Raw genomic sequence first — 21,510 nt, 5'->3', positions numbered from 1 at the left:
CTATTCAAAACTGAAAAATAATTTTGGTAAATTTCTTATATCCGGAAAACCGCTGAAATTTGCTAGTTCATTTAATTTGGATATTCGTACTTATGTATTCTGCATTGAGAAACATTGCTGAAGGTGGCATTTCGCTTAATTCACGGAAATAAGATCTATTTGCGACATATCGAGTAAGTTTGCTTCGTTTCTTTTGCCTTCGGTAACACATAAAATGGCGGTCACAGTTTCACTACCGTACTCGGCATGCAGTGTTTCCACCCCACTGCACCCAAAAATACCTACGTAGCCCCACAAACCATTGACGCATAGCCCCACGAACCATTCATACATAGCCCCACGAACCATTTGCGGTAAGGTTAGGTTAGGTTAGGTAGGGTCCCGTTTAGGTTACAATAGTTAAAAATAAGTTTAGAAAAAAAATGCGTATCCCCACACACCATTCTCGCATAGCCCCACTAACCATTGACACATAGCCCCACGAACCATTGACACAGAGCCCTATAAACCATTTGCGGAAACGTACCCTCTTCAGTTACAAAAACACGTATTTGGAAACACTGACCGGCATTGACCGGGATTACGTCATCACACACAGGCTACATCCACCTGGAAGTAAATGGATGCAAGAGCATTCGTGCATCGGTCACATATTCATATCGAAAAATAGATGATTTACCGGCAAAATTCAATGAACGATGCGAGAAAACACTTCTCCGAACTTCCACAACTATAAAGAAACTACATTCGGTAAGTAATTTCTCCTGTAAATTTGAAGAAATCCGTTTTCCGGAGATAAGAAATTTACCATAAAATTAATATACAAAAAAAATGAAATTCGAGAAAAAAAGGACAAGGCGATTTTTAAAGTAAAGAATCTATGAGGTCTGACTACCACGCTTGGGACACGCTTTTTCCCGACAAAGTCCCTGAATAAAGTGGCTCTAGGATTCTCCACTTTCTAAACCAAAATGGACCTGGAGGAGGATAAAGTCGTCCCGAGCGCGGTGCTTATCACATCACCTCTACTATGGCCCAGATCAACAATGTAAGGAAAGGGGGTTGTACGTGGCTTCATGGGACAGTGTAATGCACAGGATCGTACTACGGCCACATATACACAGTCATACACTATTATCAACATTTGTTGTTCTTGCACTTAAATTTATCCTAAAGTTTTGAAGTTACAATACACAAACATATCAGCAAGTGTTCAAGGCAGGTTATTTAAAGGTCCAGAAATATTTTTTCTCGCACAATTTTAATTCGGTCCAAGTTGCGTATTGTTTAATTGAAAAAAGGTTCCTGGACCGAATTTAAATTGATCTGGTAAAAAAGTTCCAGGACCGAATTGAATTGCTTTACAGATAAAAAAGGATTTTTACGGCCAGAACCCATTAACGCTTGCTGATTTTCTCTCCAGGACCGGAATTCAATGTATTTGAAATTCCTGGACCTTCACAACCCTGGTTCAGGAATACCATGAGTCATGCACGTAAAATGTATAGTTTAACTTTTCCACAACTATAACCCAGCAAGATACTGGACTTACATATTCATTTATTCAATCCTTTATTTTGGACCAAACAGCTTTTATGCCGTTTTTCTTTGTCTGTGCATGTTTTTTTTAAAAAATACACATAATTGCTTCGTTCCTCACCGTGAGGGTGCGGTCTAAGGCGTCAGGTTTTGCGCTCCGGCTACGGAAAGCGCGCTGGTTCGAGTCTTCTCGGGAAAGGCGTAGAAACGTTTCTCCTGAGATTTCGGCCTTTGTGTGGCCACCCACCATCGTGACGAAATTGGGGATCTACGAACGGGTATCGTAAACCGGTCATGGAAAACCTACAACGACGACTTGGGATTCGTCGTGCTGACCACACGTCGCCCTGTAACTGGTTTGATGATGTCCCATCTCTGCTTAGGTATGTAGGAGTGAGGCCAGCATGCTGTAGGCAGGCCTTGGCCCTCCGCCTATTGCCATTATTATTAAGCATAATTGGATCACACCTTTTCTCCCTTATTTCACAGAAGTTATATTAGGACTATTTAGACAAAGATAAAATAGTACCCCTTCACAATGTAAGTTACATTTGCTAAGGTATAAATGTCAACGAAGTATATCCCATAGTTATCAATGTTAGTGACAATGGTTCTATATTAGCATGCAATGTTAATTTAACATTATCAAATTTCTAGTGCTCTAAACTATACTTATTCTAACTATAGTTTAAAGCACTAGATAATTGAAAATATAATCCTCAGGAAAATTTTTGGACCTAATAGGGGTGAGGAGACAGGTGAGTGGAGAAGGTTTCATACTGTAGCATAGAACTATACAATTTGTATTCCTGTCCAGATATTATTAGAATAATTAAATCAAGTGGACTTAGGTGGGCAGGCCATGTGGCACGAATGGGAGAGGAGAGAAGAGTTTATTGGATTCTTGGTGGGAAACTTGATGGTAAGAGACCTGTAGGAAGGCCGAGACGAAGATGGAGGGATAACGTTGAGATGGAGCTAAAGGAAATCGTTAAGGATGGAAAAGATTGGATTGATCTTGCCCAGGATAGGGGAAGATTGAAGACTTGTGTTGCTTCAGCCATAAACCTTCGGGTTTAAGAAGGCTACAGAGTTAGTTAGTTATGCGACAGGGACGGCGACAGGGGTGGGCACGGGTGGGCAAGCGCCCACCCAAAAATTCCTGTGCCCACCCGATTGCCCACCCAATCAAATTCAATAAGTACATATACTTGGGGATATATGAATGATTCAATAAATAAGTGTATTCTGGTGTTCATAACATGTATATTTTACTTGTGAATATTATATATGCTAGAAATGTTCACATATCAACAACCCATAAAAAGCCAATTTTGTCATTAGAAAGTGAAAGTAATTACCAGAGCTATTGAAACAAAAACTGTGATCAAATTAATACTTCTATGATTAAAGGTAGCTACTTGGCTTAGGAGGCTCAAAATTATGCACGGTATGATCGAGATTATATCAGAATTAAGTTTGAACTTGAGGACTGCAGCTCCGGCCCTCTACATACTTATATAAATCCCGGCCTGGGTATAGTTAAAATAATCTCCAAATAAACAAATAAAAACACCATCTTAGCGTTACTTCCTTCAGCAACACAATACATTATTTCTACTTTTTAATTATTACTAGAATAATTTAATCAAGAAGACTTAGATGGGCAGGCCATGTGACACGAATGACAGAGGAATGAATACTTTACAGGATTCTTGTTGGGAAACCTGATGGTAAGAGACCAGTAGGAAGGCAAAGATGAGGATGGAGGGATGACGTTGAGATGGACCGAAAAGAAATCGGCAAGGATGGGAAAGATTCGATTGATCTTGCCCCGAATAGGGACAGATGGAAGGCTTGTGTTGCTGCAGCCATAAACCTTCGGGTTTAAGTATGCTACAGAGTATAATATATTTGTAGTTTTAATTAGCTCTGCATTGAAATTCCAGAAGTGTCCCTTTTTATTTCATTAAAATTTTTATATACCTGTTATCTTCAAATATCAATATGGTATACGAAATATCAACTTTATATTCGTTCTACTAATAAGAAAGAATCACAATAATCACTACAATACTGAAGTGAATAAATTTTGATAAACCAGTGAAGTATGGAAAAAGCTACAGAATTATTCAATCGCTAATGAGTGGCTTATCCTATTTAGAAATCCTCGTCCCACACATAAATTTTGCCACACTAATCAACCGAAAATGTCAACAGAATCTGTAGATGCAGCTGAAGTAAAGAAAAAAGTTATGTCACGAAGTATCCAGAAGACGATTTTGTTAGTTCGTTTTTAAGCCCACTTTTATGCTCAGATAGGCTACCCGGACTAAACCTACAGTTTAACGTGTAGTCCGAACCAGTGTGCATTGTGCTTCCACCAGAGGGGGGGAGTCGAACACAGGACCTCTTCATTATAATGCGACAGCGTTATGCAATTGAAACTACCACCTCAATTTTCTAAGAGCTATGGACTAATGAAACTCCTTTTTGGAAGAGATTGTGGTTGATTTGTCCTTTCTCGGTTAATTTTGATAATGACGACGATAAAGTTCAATGGAGATTAGATGAAAGTAACGAAGGGGCGAAAACAAACACATACTGACACTCAAAATACAAACCCTCATAAGTTATTACTTTTACAGTGGTTCCAAGCGCCAGGGACTCGTTGCCCTGAAAGAATAGTTTCCAGGATGCTGCATAGGATAGAGTTTGACATTCTAGTGTGTTCGAAATGGTCACGCCATAGAACCCAAGTCATCTATGACAAATAGATGAAGTATTACTGGCATGGTGATCAACGTCGATGAATTCCTTGTGTCCTAAATAATTTGGTTACCTCAAAAAATATGTTCATGTAACCATACGTATATTGCTTCTCCCGCATTAGTAATATGACAGTTCAGAAAACGAATAGCAACTTAGCTAATAATCTCTTCAATTCTGAACAGATTTTTCAATCTTACTTGTTTATTACTTGTGAGTGATATTTTGTCAAAATAGCCTTTCATTAGCCTAGGAATACTTCATGGACAATGAACAAAGAATTTGTTTTCCGTGTGTGTTTTTAAATCATTCCTAATAAGACGTTCATTTTAATCCAAACATTCAGTGGCAGCGATTAGGAGGACCGCGAAGTAGGGGATGCAGTTCTCTCGCCATATTTTGCCACTTTTTGCCCTCGCACTATGGCCTCTTTATGCTAAGCTTTTTCTACCAAGAAAAAGTATATTGCCCTTGCCCCTCAAATGTTGGCACCCAATCGCTGCTACTACAAACATTCAGATAGATTTCTCAGTTGTACAAACCTTGTAAGCTAAGAAAAGTGACCCCCAAGGAGTAAGAAAACTCTTTCAGTCAAAAACTCATACGATAAAAATACTATGCTCAGGAACATGCATTTAAATTACGAGAAACTTCACGATTGTCTACCATCGCAATTTTTATCACTGTCGCTGAATACAAAAAATCAAGTATGTGCCTTGTATTTGCAACACAAGCTTAAACCTAATTCATATTTATTTCACTGTATTAACGTGCATGAAAGGATGTGATCAGAATGTATGGCTGCGCATGGGCAAACTTTTCCTTGAAATAATTGTGTCCATCAGAGACAAAGAGAAAGGAAATGGAACAAGATGTGAGAATAGATTAGAAAAGAATAAAGAGGAAAACAAGAAAAGGAAAGGGAAAAGAAGTAAGAGGAATAAGAGGAAAATCGGGAGTGTAAGAGAGAGGGGATGCATACGTTTTACATACACATATATACCATATATGGTGTTACATTTATATTGCCCACCCTAATATATCAATAAGGAGCTTCTGCCCACCCGGTCGAAAATTTCTGGCGCCGCCCCTGTATGCGAACTACATCCCAGGCGAACATCTGAAGTAGAGTGCTGCAATGAGCGTTTTTTGCTCGAGCGGCGAATAGTTCGCAAGGGCAAACGCTAGATGGCATGCAGAATTGATAGGTCTTACGCTCGAGCAAAAACGCTCGAACGAGCGAAATACACTCGAATTCTCGAACCCTATTAGTACACATATTTCAGTCATTTTGTCTATGGTAGTGTGCCCTCAAATATGCATCGTGAAATAAAATATGTTAGGCAGGTCTTTCAGCATGTGTATCCATTTTACGTTTCGGTCTGTAGATATTGCATACTTTCATATGTGTTGTATTTGAGCCTTACATAATAATATACGGAATTATGATTTAGAATTTTAATTGCATAGAGAGGTTTCCTTCCATGTATAGGTTTTAGGTTGACAGTGCTGCTTATTAGGCTCTGAAATACGGGACGATGCCAATCAATCCACTAGAGTGCGGTACGATCGAACGTATCACGCTCGAGCGTGGGAGATTCGATCGAGTATTTTCGAGCGAAAGTGGTCCAATGCAGTGCTCTAATCTAGAGTGACCTCCACACTTGTCAAATTTATTGGATACTGAACGTTTAGATTATGTAAAGTATTATGTAAGGTGTTTGTTTCCCTAATTTGGGCATTCCAGCATTATACGTTGCACGTCTGAACTTACCAGCCACATTCAAATATCTTATTATTCGTTATCCCAATTCTGAATAAATGTTTAGTACATAACTGCCCCGTTCTGGTTTCTAGAAACACAAAGCATTTTAAATGATGATAACGAAAACAATTACAACAATGAACCAATCGTGCGCAGTTTCCTAGAAATGAAATTTTTAGACCAGAACCTTTTGAATACACTGCAACAATCGGTTCTATAATCAAAGAAATAGGAAGGCGTTAATAATCTAGGAAGAGCACTTGTTGATATTATTCTAAGAGTTTGCACAATCTACATGTTTCACTATCGTTTGGTCGATCGTTTCTCGAAAAAAAAGCACTGGAAAGGCCCCATTTAATGACTATGCTTCGATTGTTATTTTCCGGGATGAATGACCCTATATTTCTGTTGTCATGGCTACGGAGGCCTCCACCCCTTCCGTAACTACCACTTAAGAATGTAGTGATAAGTACCTTGTTGGGTCGTTTTCATTGTGTCGTAATGGGTTGCATGCAATTGTTCATAAAGTTTCATTATCGTGAACACCACTTCCCACTGAAATCACCCAAGCGTCACACTATGATTCAAGATAGCATGTTATCTTCTGGTCATCACCTCTTCTGAGGCTGCCACTTCCCAGTATGTGAAGTATATCCTAGTTACAAGCTGGGTGCTGTCGATGTTAGCATAGAGACCGGGTACACTCACGAAAGAAAATGCCCAAAATATAATTTATGCGTGGAACAGTAGGGACTAACAATCTTCACCAAAAGCCCCTAATTTTCTTACCTTATCAAGTTCCAATTCCCTAAGGTTGTTGAAATATTGTTACCGCACGTATTTTTTCCTGGTTACTGCACTGAACTTTATTACAGCACGTCTGTTTTCTGGTTACTATACCAAATTTCCTTACCGCACGTCTTTTTTTCTGGTTACTACAGCAATTTCGTTAGCATGTGTTTTGTCTTTTTTGGTTACTACACCATATTTGTCTCACGGTATCTCTTCGTTTCTGGATACTACGGTAGATTTATTACTGTACGTCTTTGTTTCATGCTACTGCGTCAAATGTTCGATAAAGTACATCTTTGTTCGTGGATACTACACCAAATTTGGTTAACACATGCCCTTTTTCTGGTTACTGTACCCAGTTTCGTTATGGCACGTTTCTATTTCTGGCTATTATATCAAATTTCGTTAACGGATTTCTTCCTATCGGGGTACTCGTATATCAAATTCCATGAACACACGTATTTTCTCCCTGGTACTATATCAAATTCCGTTAGCTCACATCTTCGTTTCTGGGTACTGTATCCAATTCCGTTAGCGCACGTCTTTGTTTCTGGGCAGTGTATCAAATTCCGTTATTGAACATGTTCGTTTCTGGGTACTGTATCCAATTCCGTTAGCGAACGTCTTTGTTTATGGGTACTACATCAAATTCCGTTAGCACACGTCTTCGTTTCTAGGTATTATGAATTATCAAGTAAGTTATTTTGGTCTACCCAAAATGTTTTTTTCTTATCTGCGTGTATGAGTCTTTGTTTTAAATCTACTTTAAGCACAGATAGGCTAATCGGGACTGGACTTACCGTTTTAAAGTGAGATCCGAACAACTATATGAGCCTCTACCGGGTATCGTACCAGGGACCTCTTGATTACAAGGGACCGACGTTACCACTACGCGAGGCAGGTTGTTCTTTGCGTAAATATATACGTGAAATATGTTGATACTTCTTTTTGATTAAGCGAGAGAGCTTACTGAATAGTTTCCGGAAAACACACCAGGTGGCATTGACCTAGCTCGAACCATGATCATTAATTGAAGACCTTTGAAGGAGGACTTGATAGGGCTTCATTCTCATTTAGCGTCCATTTGGATCAAAGATTGCGCCAGCATCTTAGCCAGCGGTAGTGCAGGCATGTGGGTGATATAGATCGGTGTGTCCTTGACGGTTGAATCTCAGCGTCTGTAGACAGATTATGTCATTCTCCAAGGCTCCAGAGCGTCAGACATATGAGAGATCCTTCTGCCTCTAGCGGGTCCTTTCTCTGCAAGATTTCTCTGGGGAAAAGAGCTTCACAAAGGGACAGGGAAGAGATGAAAGTGTCACTTTGAACGAGAACGAATTAAAGGACAAAAGATCGTATTTGCCTCCTTCCTCCGTCACACCTGACATACTTAATTTTAATTTGTTGCTAAAGGGATTCTCTGCAGGAATTCTTCTCAGGTCTCCCTGGAAGAAGCTCGTGGACAGGATTACGTCACTTCCAGGATTTGAGGGGCGTGGATGCAAGCTCCTCTCAAAGGGTTGCAAATCAATTAGCATGGACTAGTTTCGTAAGAGCCTTTTAGATTCACTTACAATCTTCCACCCCCGTGTCTATAAAAGGTGCAAGTTTGGTACAAGAAATCCATATATGTGTCTCCAAGCACATCTTTGCTTGAATCAAATACTAGATTTCATGTTTTAATATATACAGGGTGATCCAAAATTGTATACACCGGCATACGCAGATGACATTGAAATTCAAAATGTTACTCTAAAGTTGGCAACACTTCCACAACATGGAGAAGCACTGATTTACCTTAGAAGGGAAAGTGCATTGTGTGCTGTTTAATAACACGTTATTCAACTCTATTGCACAATGTGAAATTGTAATTGTTTATTACGTATACAATTTGTGTGGTATCTGACTGTATTTCACCATGAAATATATTCACTAACTGTATAGAAAAACTTAGTCACTGTGTATACATAATATTGGACCTCTTTCTGAGTGACCCTTCATCAATTTCATCTCATCATCTTTCACCCTCATCCTCGCGAATATCCAAGTGAGTGGTTTGATCTAATTTCAGGTGGTAATTTTTTTCCGAAATCTCCCTATGGGCTATTCTGGGGCTGACCCATCCTGTAATCAATGAGTACGTAGGGCCATTTCAGAGAAGGGGATTGATGGCGAACGCAGCGTGATGATGATCACTTCACTTTTACTACGGCCAGGATTGAGACTGGGCGTGGACCTCTTCCTATGCGTTTCTGTGGTACTGTGCAATGGAATGTACCTTTTCCACATAGAACGTGGTGGGCTTGAACGGGTGGCAATAACTTAGCTACAGTATGCAAGATGATTGATTCATTGATTTATTTTACTTCGCCCTTCTGCCACTTTTGGCTAATCGTGAAGATGAAGAAGAGTGATGACGAAATTAATGAAGGTACGCCCATAAAGAACACAAATAAAGAACACCCATGCTCAGGTGAGGATTCGAACCCTGTACCTCTGACGTCGTAGCGCGCTGTGCTAACCACTCCGCCACAGAGGTTGGTTGTATGTAAAACAAGCTCCTGTCGCCAAGTATTACGGTATGCCTAGATTGTGCATAATCATGTACATTTCGAAAATACCGGACTGTCAACTTATTTATGTATCAGCCTGTACATGTTTTATTGCATGGGTAGAAAAACAGCCTGGCTATGTTAACTTCTCTCGTTCTATTCTCAAGCCACATTGTGCTGTAGAAGTCCACTTCATGCACATAAATGCTAATTGGTACCGGACGTGCAGTTTGAAAGTGAGATCCGAACCACCATGTGCCCCACCGGGTATTGAACCCATTATCCCCCTTGATTACAAGCCTACGACGTTATATGTACGCCGTCGGGGAGGTCTATGTGCTGCAGAATATAAGCCTACACCGAATCTACACATCATGATTGAGGACTTGTGGAGGCGAGCTAGCTATCCGTACGGTGCGAGGTTCCCGCCTGCACACAGAAACTCAAGGCAAGAACCGCCCTCCTTTGCAAGGATCCACTTCCAGTTTCTTCTGCCTTGATTACAATACCACACTACACTATTACTCATGAATCAGACGAGAGGCTTCCCACAGCACGAACGCGACCGACGAAGCCTCTCTCCTTTCCGCCCCTGTAACAACGCAACAGCACCGCTGATAGCTCTGCAGTCCACACGTGCACACGAGAGCGCTCTTACACAAATGCGAATAGTTGCCCAGGCCTCAAGTGGACAATGGAAGCGTCACAATAACGCTATGTGTAATATTGTTTACAAGGAAGTCCAAAACAGTGGCGCCATATTATATTGGTCTGTGAGAATCGAATCCATCCTAAAAAAATACTTTATTTTTAGAAGTAAAGTCCCCAAGATTAAGGAAACAAAATATTTCATCATTCTCACAACTGTCATCAGAATATTTTGTAATATATTATTCTGTATACATTCGATTGGTACTAGTACCGCAGACTTTTGAGAAACATTATGTGGGGTTATAATGGTCGTTTTTTTGCCTATATTAGTGATATTTGTATCTCGAAGATAACTGCCTTTTGAGTGTTTGAGTGCATAATCCGAGAAAATGTTTAAAAAAAATATGTCTTCAATACTTTACGGCCTATTTTTCTTATTTTTCGGTGCTTTGCTTCCTATTTTGATTTTTTAGTGACTGTCAATCCTCATTCATTTATAAGCCCTTATCCTCCTTTACCTTCCTAATATCAATATGACCACGGATAGTGTAAATAATATAGGACACTGAAAAGTATCAACGTCACAAATTATTACGAAATCATTAGATGACAGTTGTGAGAATGATGGAGCATTTTGTTTCCTTAATCTTGGGGACTTTATTTCTAAAATAAAGTATTGTTTTAGGATGGGTTCAATTCTCACAGGCCAACATAATTTAGCGTCACTGATTAGGACTTTCCTTGTAAACAAAATTATACATTGCGTTATTGTAACGCTTCCATTGTCCACTTCAGGCCTGGGCAACTAGTTGCATTTGTGCAAGAGCGCGCCTTCGTGTGCACTGCAGAGCGAGCAGCTTTGATGCAGCGTTGTTACAGGGATAGAAAAAAGGGAGGCAGAAGGCTTCATCGGTCGAGTTCGTGCTGTGGGAAACCTCTGGTCTGATACGTGAATAAAAGTGCAGTGTTATATTGTAATAAAAGCACACGGTACAATAAACAGAAGGGGTACCAGTTTTTTAGAAAACAAATCTCCAATTTCTTAAGGAGAAATATAATTGTTATGAAGAGAACGTGCTACAGAAGTGATCTATTTTCTTACTTCTTGTCCCACTTAGATCTAATTGCAAGCCGGATTAACGGAAATGTATAAGCAAAAAACGTAGTCTCAGTTCCTCACGCACAAACCTTCTGTGTGCGTGAGAGTTCATATTTTATACCCCGCCGCGAGCAGAGTCATCTAGCGCTAGACGTTTAAGCAGAGCTTCGATGTTTACTTGTCCACTTTTGTGACGTTGGTCGGATAATCCCTTTGAGGATCATATTTACACAGCGAGGTAAATCTTCTTGAATTTGTCCTTCGTGACTTGGTCGTGTTTTTGTCCTGGATGTCCTGGGATTAAACTAGAAGCAAGTTTCATCCAGGTTCAACGGTAAAAGCATGTTTGGAGATAACCCATTTTCGTGACCCAGATAATGATGGACTTCAAGCACTCACGAATGCGTTAGTTATAAATACAGAACAGAAAATTCCGAACTTTTAGAAAGCACTGTTCTTAGCCCAAAAGCCGAAGGATTACTTTAACGTGTTTCATCTCCAAATTAAGGGTGCCTACAGAGGGGAGGATTATGGCGCAGGTTGCGTCAGAGATTTGGGGGGGGGGATTTTGTTCCTTTAAATAATATAAAATTCAACAATTTTACACCTTAAATGCACTATATTTAATCCATTAGATGAAGAAAAGAAAGTGTTTAAGAGGATTGTAGAATGGGGGGGATATCAAACTCTTACATATTAGGTCTTAATTGATACGTGGGTCCCTAGTGGGATTCTGAATTAAACCTTGGAGGGCGACAGTAGCCAACTCTAGGTCCTAGATTATGGTGTCTTTCGAAAGACTGAAGAAAAGATTGGGAGAAAACACGAATAATGTAGCCGAGTGTTTTGTGTCAGTTTTATCTTATATTACATCATTTCCCAGAATTAGGCACTCAAAAGCAGTTATCTTCGAAATATCTTCTAAAAATGACAAAAATAGCCACTACAACAATTCATGTCTTCCTCTCAGATTATCCTGAGAGTATTTTAAAGCATGAAAGCCTACATTTTCTGCCCAATGAACAAGAAAGGACAAACACCCAGACAATTTAAACCTTTGTTCAATAAATACGGTGAATGAATTGCTGGCGTGCGGTGTAGTTGGTACTACTGGTTAACGGTCAACTCAGTGAACCCCTAGGTCTGTCAGTCATCGTTCGCGAAGCCGTGTGGTTGTCCAGACGTGCAGTTCGTGTGTACGCGTTGTGGAAGTAAGGTTCAGTGCAGCCACGCTTTTATGGGTGAAATGGAGCAACGTACGAACGTGAAATTCTGCTTCAAACTTGGGAAAACGTCACCGATATCCAAAAAGGTTAGGTGCGAAAAGTCGCGCATCAAGACAATGCTCATTACCTCTTTTGATGCTGGAGTGATCATTCATAAAGAATACCTGCCAGAAGGCACGACATTGAATGCGGTCACATACGTGAACATTTTGGATCGCCCCTGCAGATAATCAGACGTGTAAGACTCCAGTACACCGAAAATGGATCCTGGTATCTGCAGGACGATAACACACGCCTCCATGCCGCCATAACCGTGCGCCAACTATGGTTCCTGGCACGTAAGGAGGTTGCTGTACTCCATCACCCCCCTTATTCACCAGATCTGGCCCCTGCCGATTATTTCCTTTTCCTCGCTTGAAGAAACACTTAAAAGAAGAACAGTTTTCGGACATTGCCGACATCCAACGCAATGTGAACGCTGAACTCAACCGCATCCTACAAGCTGCCTTCGCCCAAAGTATACGAGACCTCTACACGCGTTCTCAGAAGTGCATTACCATTGGAGGCGATTATTTTGAAGGACAATAAGCTGTATTCCTACATACATGTACCGCCTTTCCTGCAAATAAATCATGAAATCATTCATTCAATCTTTCACAGTTTTTATTGAACACAGGTTGCATTATACATATTACTGTGTAAAATTATAAAGAGAATCACAAGAGTTCAGCCCACGCAATGTTATTCCATAGTAGGCGCTACTGCAAATGTAGATTGTTGTTCTACGTCTTTTCTACTGTTCCTGCGATCGATCCTAGCGCTGGCAAGGGAAGTGGGGAGCGGAGAAGCGACCAATCCAGCACGATAAGAAACGCAGCAGCCAGTAGAACGAGGTTCGCGTAGTACTCTTTCCCGCCGCGTTGTGTCTCTCGGCGTCACTGATGTTGTCTGGTTGGTCTGCGGTGTAATCCCCACTCCCCTTGCCAGAACTAGGACCGGCCGCCGTAAGAGTGGAAAAGACCTATAGTAGCTTTTTACATATCCACCTCTAAGTTTGTTCCAATTCCTCCATGGTGCCATCTATTAGGAAAAATCTCGTTCATCGTATGTGCATTGAGGTTGCTTAGCTACTAATGAATTCAACATGATCTCTATTTCCATTTATACTCTTAAGTTACTGCATAAGGCAATGGGGTAAAGAAAGAAAATAGTTTGGGAAAAACAGTTTGAGATATCCTGACGTTGAACCACCCAATTTAGAATTATGTTTGAAGAACAAGGACTAAATGTTTATTTTACGAAACTTGCACTCCAGCCGCCCCCGCTGAAAACACGGTACGAAACGTTAGTTTTTATAGCACGTGGTAACCCTACTGCCAGACATATTGATTCTTCCCTAATTGAACACCAGAGGCACATCTTCGGTCAGTGCGGATCATTCTGCGTAATGTTCAACAATAAAAGAGACCGACCAATAAAGTGGTTTGTTTCTAATTGGACTCGGAGGTGTTATCCGGCTGTGCAGTTTTATCTTCAACGATAAAAACTGACATGAAACAAGACCGAATCATGATAGAACTCCTACGATCAGGATTCAGATGTAATGAGGCAGTCTGTCCAATTCTTTTGACGAACTTCCTAGCCAGTGGCGTCATCAGCGCGTGAGTCGTGGTGTGCACCAGTCTGTCTCCCACCGTGAGGGGAAGATAGATAATGCAGAGTAAGAGAGACAAAGAAGAAAGAAAGAAAGAAACTTTAGACAAGATAGACATAAGGAAATGGTAAGGTGGAAAGCAAGAGATGCACAGAGATAGAGAGATAATAAGACAGATGCAAGAGAAGGATAAAGATACATAAAAAGACACAGTGAGAGAAAGTAAGCAGGAAAAGATAAATAAAGTCAGTAACAGAGGAAGCAAAAGATATGGAAATAGAAAAATAAAGATAGACAGTAGGTTAGAAAGAAAAGGGAAGAGCGAACAGTGAAAGTCTAGGAAGAGAGAACATAGCGAGAAAGGTAGAGATAACAAGAAAGATACAGAGAGGAAAACGGAGAAAGGGGGAGAAGATAATGAAGAAAGAGACAGAGAAAGAAAAAGAAGAAGAGAAGAACATTGGAAGGTGGAAAGGAAGAGAGGGATAAAGATACAGAGAAAGAAAGGGAGCCAGAGAAGTGATACAAAAATATAATGGAGAGAAAAAATAATGTCGCGAACAAGGGAAGAAAGGAAATGGAAAGAGAACATGAAGATCGGAAGAAAAACTGAGAATGAAAGGTGGAATCATTGAAGCAGAGAACAGAACAAGAAAGGAATACGAAAAACATATTAAGAAAGAGAGAGAGAAAGAGAACTACATGGAAACAGAGGGGAAAAAATGAGGAGTGGAGGCACAGAATGAAAGAAAAAAAATGATCCAAAATTTCGAACTCTTCATGTTATAAAACCTTACTTTTAGTTGTAGATAACTTTCTTTTGTACTCAGACCAACAGTTTCACTAAAGTTGAACGTTTGAAGGAAGTTTCCGCGGTTATATTACTGCCGTTAGATGGCAGCAGTACAAGAACAATACGAGTATGCACCGTTCCGCATTCTGAGGCCGAAATGAAGTGATCCTTTGTAAGATCATTAAATGCATCGTATTCAATTACGTTTGAGGGACAAGCCTCATATGAACTTTATGAACATTTGCTGTTATATGTTTTCGTTTTTGCTGGTGTTTCAGACGTATACCTCACATAAAATGAATTACAAGAGCCGTGGGGTTACTTGGGATTGATGGTTCCGGTAGAATGAGCCCTTGTGAAAGGATTAAAGTTAGGTTTAAGGTAAGTTACTTGCTCGAGAGCTTCCAGGATTAATGTTAGTGTTAAGGTAAGTTAGTTGCTGGAGAGCTTCCTCAAGTTCTAACTGAAGGCTCTTCATCCATTATCTTTCTTGTTTTATGGTATAGGTTTTTTTCTCTACTTTAGCTGTATTGAGCAGGCTGAGAAGAGGGTTCAATAAATGATTGTCACAAGTATTTGTGTGTTTCGTACTTATTTCGGTTCTTCTAGTTGCTCTTCTACCTCTTGTAGTATCGCGACGATAATGATAAATTAGAGTTATGAAATGGGCGATGGACCTTACCCAGGGTGTATTAATTTATTTTATTTATTTATGTAATGCACAGCACAAACCACTTCTTAACCGGAAAGAAACAATAATAAAACATTGAACTAAATAGTGTTAAACAAAACGAAACAGTACCAAGATTAAACAGAGCTCAGTTTACAATCAACCCACCAGATTCTCTTTATGGGTGGAGGCAGTCACGTGATGGCTGCCAAGTTCTTTCCAGCAGACGACCACTCGTGCCCGTTTGCACCAAACGTCGATTTACTCGCGAGTAAGAGTAAACTCAATTATCTGTTGCACCAACAGAAACGCCACGTAAGCTGGGAGTAAAAGAAGGGTCAACTTTACCCTCCGACATCGGCGAGTAAAAGAGGAGTTAACCCACACCCAGCGGAGCATTGGCTGCCGTCCGCAACCGGTAATGTATCACTTCAGAATTTCAAATCTAAATAAATGTAATATGGGAAGTAATAGACTCAAGCTGCGTATGTAAAATGCGAGAAATGTATAGTATGTTATTAAATATGTACTTTGGCAGACGTTTACTGTGCACATTCTGCAGTATAGAGTTTGTAAATTTAAACGTGCAATATAAACATAAACATACACCCATTAGCCGGTGGAAATGGAATAGTCCTATAGAGGCGTCTCGTGAGGCGTGAAGCATGCTGCGCATGCGTCAATTGTGGAAAAAAGGACAGCTTGCTCTGCGACGACATTCATGAGCATTTCTACATTCTAATTTCTTCATATAGGAGAAGTATTTATTTTACACGAGAGCGCTGAACTAAGCTTATATATTCCATTTCTTGGATCTGAAGTGAAAGAAAGTAATAATTCTTTTCTCACAATTGATACATGCGTCACTTCAGATCCAAGAAATGTAATATAAGCTTAGTTCAGAGCTCTCGTGTAAAATAAATACTTCTCCTATATGAAGAAATTACAATGTAGAATTGCTCATGAATGTCGTCGCAGAGCAAGCTGTCCTTTTTCCTACAATTGACGCATGCGCAGCATGCACCGCCTCTGAGTCCTAACCATAAACGATCGTGAATACTACGTGAAGTTACATGTATGCATCGAAAGCTACTGTAAACATCACTGTAAAACTATACTTACTATGACCTGAAGCTGCAATAAAATATCAACATTTATTCACCACGAGGTGCTACGAGTTGAAACACGCCTTGTCGAAACAGGTTACCAATCACGTGCTTCCATCTGTATGATGTTTAAGGCACTTGATTTGAGGCTAGCTGCTATCCTAGAGTAAAGCCGGGGTTTCATGACTCGCGTGAGGTGGAACGCCTTTCGGATTGGTGCAATGGAAAATGATCACGGGTTACCGTGACCCGTGGATTGTCAAACTCGGGAGTTTATGGAATGTTGGTGCGAACGGACATCAGTGGTGGAAACTGTACCAACATACTTACTCAGAATTGCTTATAATTCTTGTTATAGCAAACCAGTCCCTGGCGGGGGAGGAAAACTAGCGATGGTATAATTTAGGATCAGATCGTTGGTTTTTGCCTCCTGTCTTTCCCTACCAAATCGTAATTATATTTTTCTTCTTTCATTCCAGTTGCCGTTGTAGTGGCGTTCTTCATATGCTGGGCCCCTTTCCACGCGCAGAGGCTCCTGGCAATCTACGGATCGGCGCCGCACCACAACATGCTGAAGATCTACGAAATCATCACCTACATCTCTGGGATCCTGTATTACGTGTCGACCACGATCAACCCCATCCTCTACCACATAATGTCGCACAAATTCAGAGAAGCTTTCAAGGTATGCATCAATAATTGTTATTTTTTTATTTTCTTTATTTTATTGTACTTGTTTCATGGTGGCGCTACGACAAGAGTGGCTCTCTCCTTGGATTTTCACTTTCTACTGAAGAAAGATATGCATTTTCATCTCTCTCAATAACGAAGGAACACAGTGATCAATAATAATATGATCATCGTAATGTACACAGGTCTTTTCTCCACATTTATTCTTCTGGTGGACTCCCTTTCGGTGGTCAGGGAATTCTCTCTCTCTCTCGCTCGTTCTATTTCTCTTTCTCTATTCTAAATTTTCTTTCTCCATTTTCGCTTTCTTTATCTTCTTTTCCTTTCTTTATCATTCTCCTTTACCCTTTTCCTTTGATTTATTTCATTTCTCCTTTTCTCTCGTTCTGATTTTTCTTTTATCTTCTCTCCTTTTCTTGCGATTTCTTTAATTTCTCATTTTCCCTTTTCTTCGATATATTTGTTTTCTCCTTTTGTTTTTTGCATTTCTTTCTCTTCCTTTTTTCATTCCCTTCTCTTTCTCAGATTCTCTTTCGATGTCTCTTGTTTTTCACATTTTCCTTTTCATTGCATTCCATTCTCTTCTATCTTTTCCTTTCCCATACACGTTCTTTCTTTTTCTATTTTCTTTCAAATTTCTCTCCCCTCATTGCCATAAATTCTCCTTCCCTTTTTCTATATTTCTTCTCTTCTTTCCATGAATTCCCCTTTTCTTTCTATTTCATCTTACTTTTTCTTTAATATCCTCTCTCCTCTTCCATTTTCTCCCCCCTTCATCTTTAGTTTTCACCCTTTTGCATGAATGCAAGTGTGCAAGGTACATCGAGATTAGGTAAAGCCATCCGAAGATTGCCGATCTTGCACGACGCGTGACGTCACCAGAGAAGCAATGAGCTCGGCTGAAGCAGACGGCCCCTAGCATTTATATGGGAGATTCAGAAAGCGAAAGTATATTATTACTTTTAGGAGGGGAAAATAATTGTCATCCTCCAAGATGGTATTGAGGCATCCTTTTAATGATTAGTAACATAATTGAAAACGCGCTACTATTAATACTATTAAAAGAGGGCAAAGTACATGTGAAAAAATGTATTTTGAAAATCCATATTCCTGAACCTTTCTGACCGATGCGCTACAAAGAAAGTTGCCTGTTCTCCTTTAGAATTTCGTCATTTTACAAATTGTAATATAATTTTAACAAAAACGTTGCATGCTAAAGAAGAATTAAAGAGTTTAAAAAAATAATTGATTAATAGACTTAGTTTAATTTACTTTGCTTATCTGTCACCTAATCGCAAAGATAAGGATGCGTGATGATATGATGAAATTGAAGAAAGGCAAGTAGAACCATGCACGGGCGGGGATTCGAACATGGGGGCCCTTGGCATCGTAAAGCGTTGTGCTAACCACTTCGCCACGGAGGTCAGCATTACAAGGAAATGAACAGAAAATGGCATATATGTTTTAATATGCGAGAAACATTTGCGAGGAGGTTATTGAAGTAACAAATAATTATACAAGACGTTGTGATGAAAATTATTAATATATCTGAAATGTCGAGGGTTGACCTTGCAGTCTCTAAATGTATCTTTAGGGTTACGCAAAACCTTTACTCAAAATTGCTAGTGTAAATTTATAAGCTATTAAAATTTAAAACTTATTCCTGTTCGAAGAAAGAAACTGCCAAGTCAAATTAATATTTCGTATCAATACATATATTTTTCTTTCATGAGGCCAAGAGAGTATTTGGAGGGGACGGTGTCTTGGGAAGGCTATAGCCCCGGATCTCGATCTGCAAAGGGGCTTCCAGTGGGAAAACATTGCTATGAAATAGTCCAGAAGAAGGGGCGAGATGATTATTTTTAAATGTATCAAGAATACAAAGATATAAGTGGACATTTGGCAAGCTTAGTCTAAAACTTACAACTGATAACGTACGTGTGTGTGTGTGTGTGTGTGGGAGGGGGGGCTACGTGAGGTAACACAGTGGAATATGATTCACAATACTAAAATTAAAATAAATATGTGGGAAGAATAGAAATCAAAATATGTTGTAGCTAGTGACGGCGCAATAGTAAAGATGGAGGGGTAAGTCATATTTTCTCGGGGCAATCATGTTTATTATTCCGTTACATACGACACAAAAATGCATATTTTGGCTAAAAGAGCATTCATTCATTTATTTATTTTTGTCGTTTTACTGAGGGCAGATAAGAGAGAGAGGAAAGAGGAATTGTCGAACGAGAATAGGGGGCGTTCCTGCCTCCCCTCCCTGTAGTGTGGTCACTGCCTATAGCTATGCTGGAGAAGAATGCACCAATTAATACACTATTAAATAAAACAGATACTTTTAAAACTTTTAATCAAATTATTTTTGAACTATGATTTAAATTTAGAGAGAGCACATTTAATTTGGATGAGTTAACTTCTGAAGCCTGACATTTCCAAGCCTTCTTCCGGTGTAACTGCACTGCCCTTTGAGCCCTAGCTGCTACGTTCAGGTGGCGGAACGAGCAGAATACTAATTAAAACAAATATGTGACAAATATATATATATAAACAACGTGTTGAAGCTATTGACGGCGCCAAAGAAAAGACAGAAGAGAAACGTAGAGAGTGCAGTGATATTTTACGGGAAGCAGCAGGCACGTATCCAGGAAATCCTTTCGGAAGGAGGCTGAACACCATTTTTTAAAGGGATATCACAATTGTATGTTTAAGGCGAGTGGTGGCAATCGGGTTCCAAAATGTGGGGGGGGGGGGAACCACAGGGGACAAGCATTAAGAGGCCATAGTGTGATAGTGTGGAGGCAAAAGAATGGGGAGCAACTATCTCCTAAATCGTCGCCACTGTTTAAGGCTGTCATTTTAATCAGAATGTGAAATCGGGACATTTTCTACCACTCAACTCCTCTGTTTCCATGCATTAACATTGTGTGCCGGAACCATCTCAGTATGTGTGTTTGTCCATTTCTTCTCATCAGGCATCAAAACATCTATGTACCAGAAGTATTTTTACGAAGGTGTTACAGATGCACGGAATGCACAATCCACTCGACAACGAGAGATTCAAACTGTGTGCTGGAAACTGGACGCAGACAGTTCACGAATATTTCTCTCTCATTCGAGCCTGAACACCACTAATGTGTCTTGTCCTACTAGAACTTATAAAGCAACCAATGGACACTGACTGATGAATTGTCATACTTACCTCTGAAGTCTACACCTATTCTGTTGTACAGATCAACCGGGAAATTGAAGCCGCGTATTAATATCCTCATTATATTCTAGAACGTTCCGCAGATAAAACGATTCGTAAATATTGCCAGTAGTTCGACTACTTCTCTTTTTCAAGAACGTTCCCTCTCGCACTTTCCAGAGATTAAAAAAATACAATGAATCCGAATCGCCCTACGTGTGGCGCTACCTTTGTTGTGCAGCTTGCAAATGCTGACAAGTCTCTACATAGAGTTCAAGTTTGCTACGACAACACCGAAAGCGTAAGAAAAGTTTACGTGCAATATTATCAACAGCAGGGTTATAGAACATTCTCCGTCTAGCCTTGATAAGTATTTCTCTCCTAAAATTATCGTCACATTATTCAAGAAGACATCAACCTAATTTTATCTAGTGTAAACTGAAAAAAATTCTGGGGGGGAGGGGGCACGAGTTACGATCCCCACCTTGGATACGCGCTATATACAATAACAGGGTTTTAGAACATTCTCCGTCTTGCCTCGATAATTATTTATCTCCTTAAATTATCGTCACGTTATTGAAGAAGACAAAAACCTAATTTTATCTCGTGTAAACTGAAACATTTCCTGGAGGAGGGGGCTCGAGACACCTGATGCCCACCTTATATACGCACTATTAACAATAACAGGGTTATAGAACATTTTCCGTCTTGTCTCGATAATTATTCCTCTCCTTAAATTATCGTCACATTATTGAAGAAGTCAAAAACCTAATTTTATCAGTGTAAACTGAAAAATTTCCTTGGGGAGCGGAGGGGCCTCGAGCCACCTGATCTTTACCTTGGATACGCGCTGTACAATAACAGGCTTATAGAATTTTCTCCGTCTTGCCTAGATAATTATTTCTCAAATTATCACCATACGTATTATTCAAGAAGCCAAAAACCTAATATAATCTAGCGTAAACTGAAAATTTTCTAAAGGGGGGTTTGAGCCCCCTGATTCCC

General features: G+C 39.9%; 1 protein-coding gene across 2 annotated transcripts in view; it reads left to right on the top strand.

The window, feature by feature from the left end:
- The window catches only part of LOC146003749 (pyrokinin-1 receptor-like), a 359,130-nt gene that overhangs the window by 322,574 nt on the left and 15,046 nt on the right, over window positions 1-21,510 (top strand). For both annotated transcript variants that reach the window (XR_014443856.1, XM_083142153.1), the window contains exon 2: window positions 17,096-17,301. Coding sequence is in view for 1 of the 2 variants with exons in the window: in XM_083142153.1 (XP_082998279.1) it covers window positions 17,096-17,301 (206 nt within the window). In the remaining variant the exon portion in view is untranslated. The remainder of the gene's footprint in view (window positions 1-17,095; window positions 17,302-21,510) is intronic.

This window comes from Lepisma saccharinum, chromosome 20 (genome assembly GCF_977018435.1).
Source record: "Lepisma saccharinum chromosome 20, izLepSacc3.1, whole genome shotgun sequence".
Taxonomy (NCBI): Eukaryota; Metazoa; Arthropoda; class Insecta; order Zygentoma; family Lepismatidae; genus Lepisma; species Lepisma saccharinum.
The sequence above is the reverse complement of the archived record's forward strand: the minus strand, read 5'-3'. Positions and strand labels throughout refer to the sequence as shown.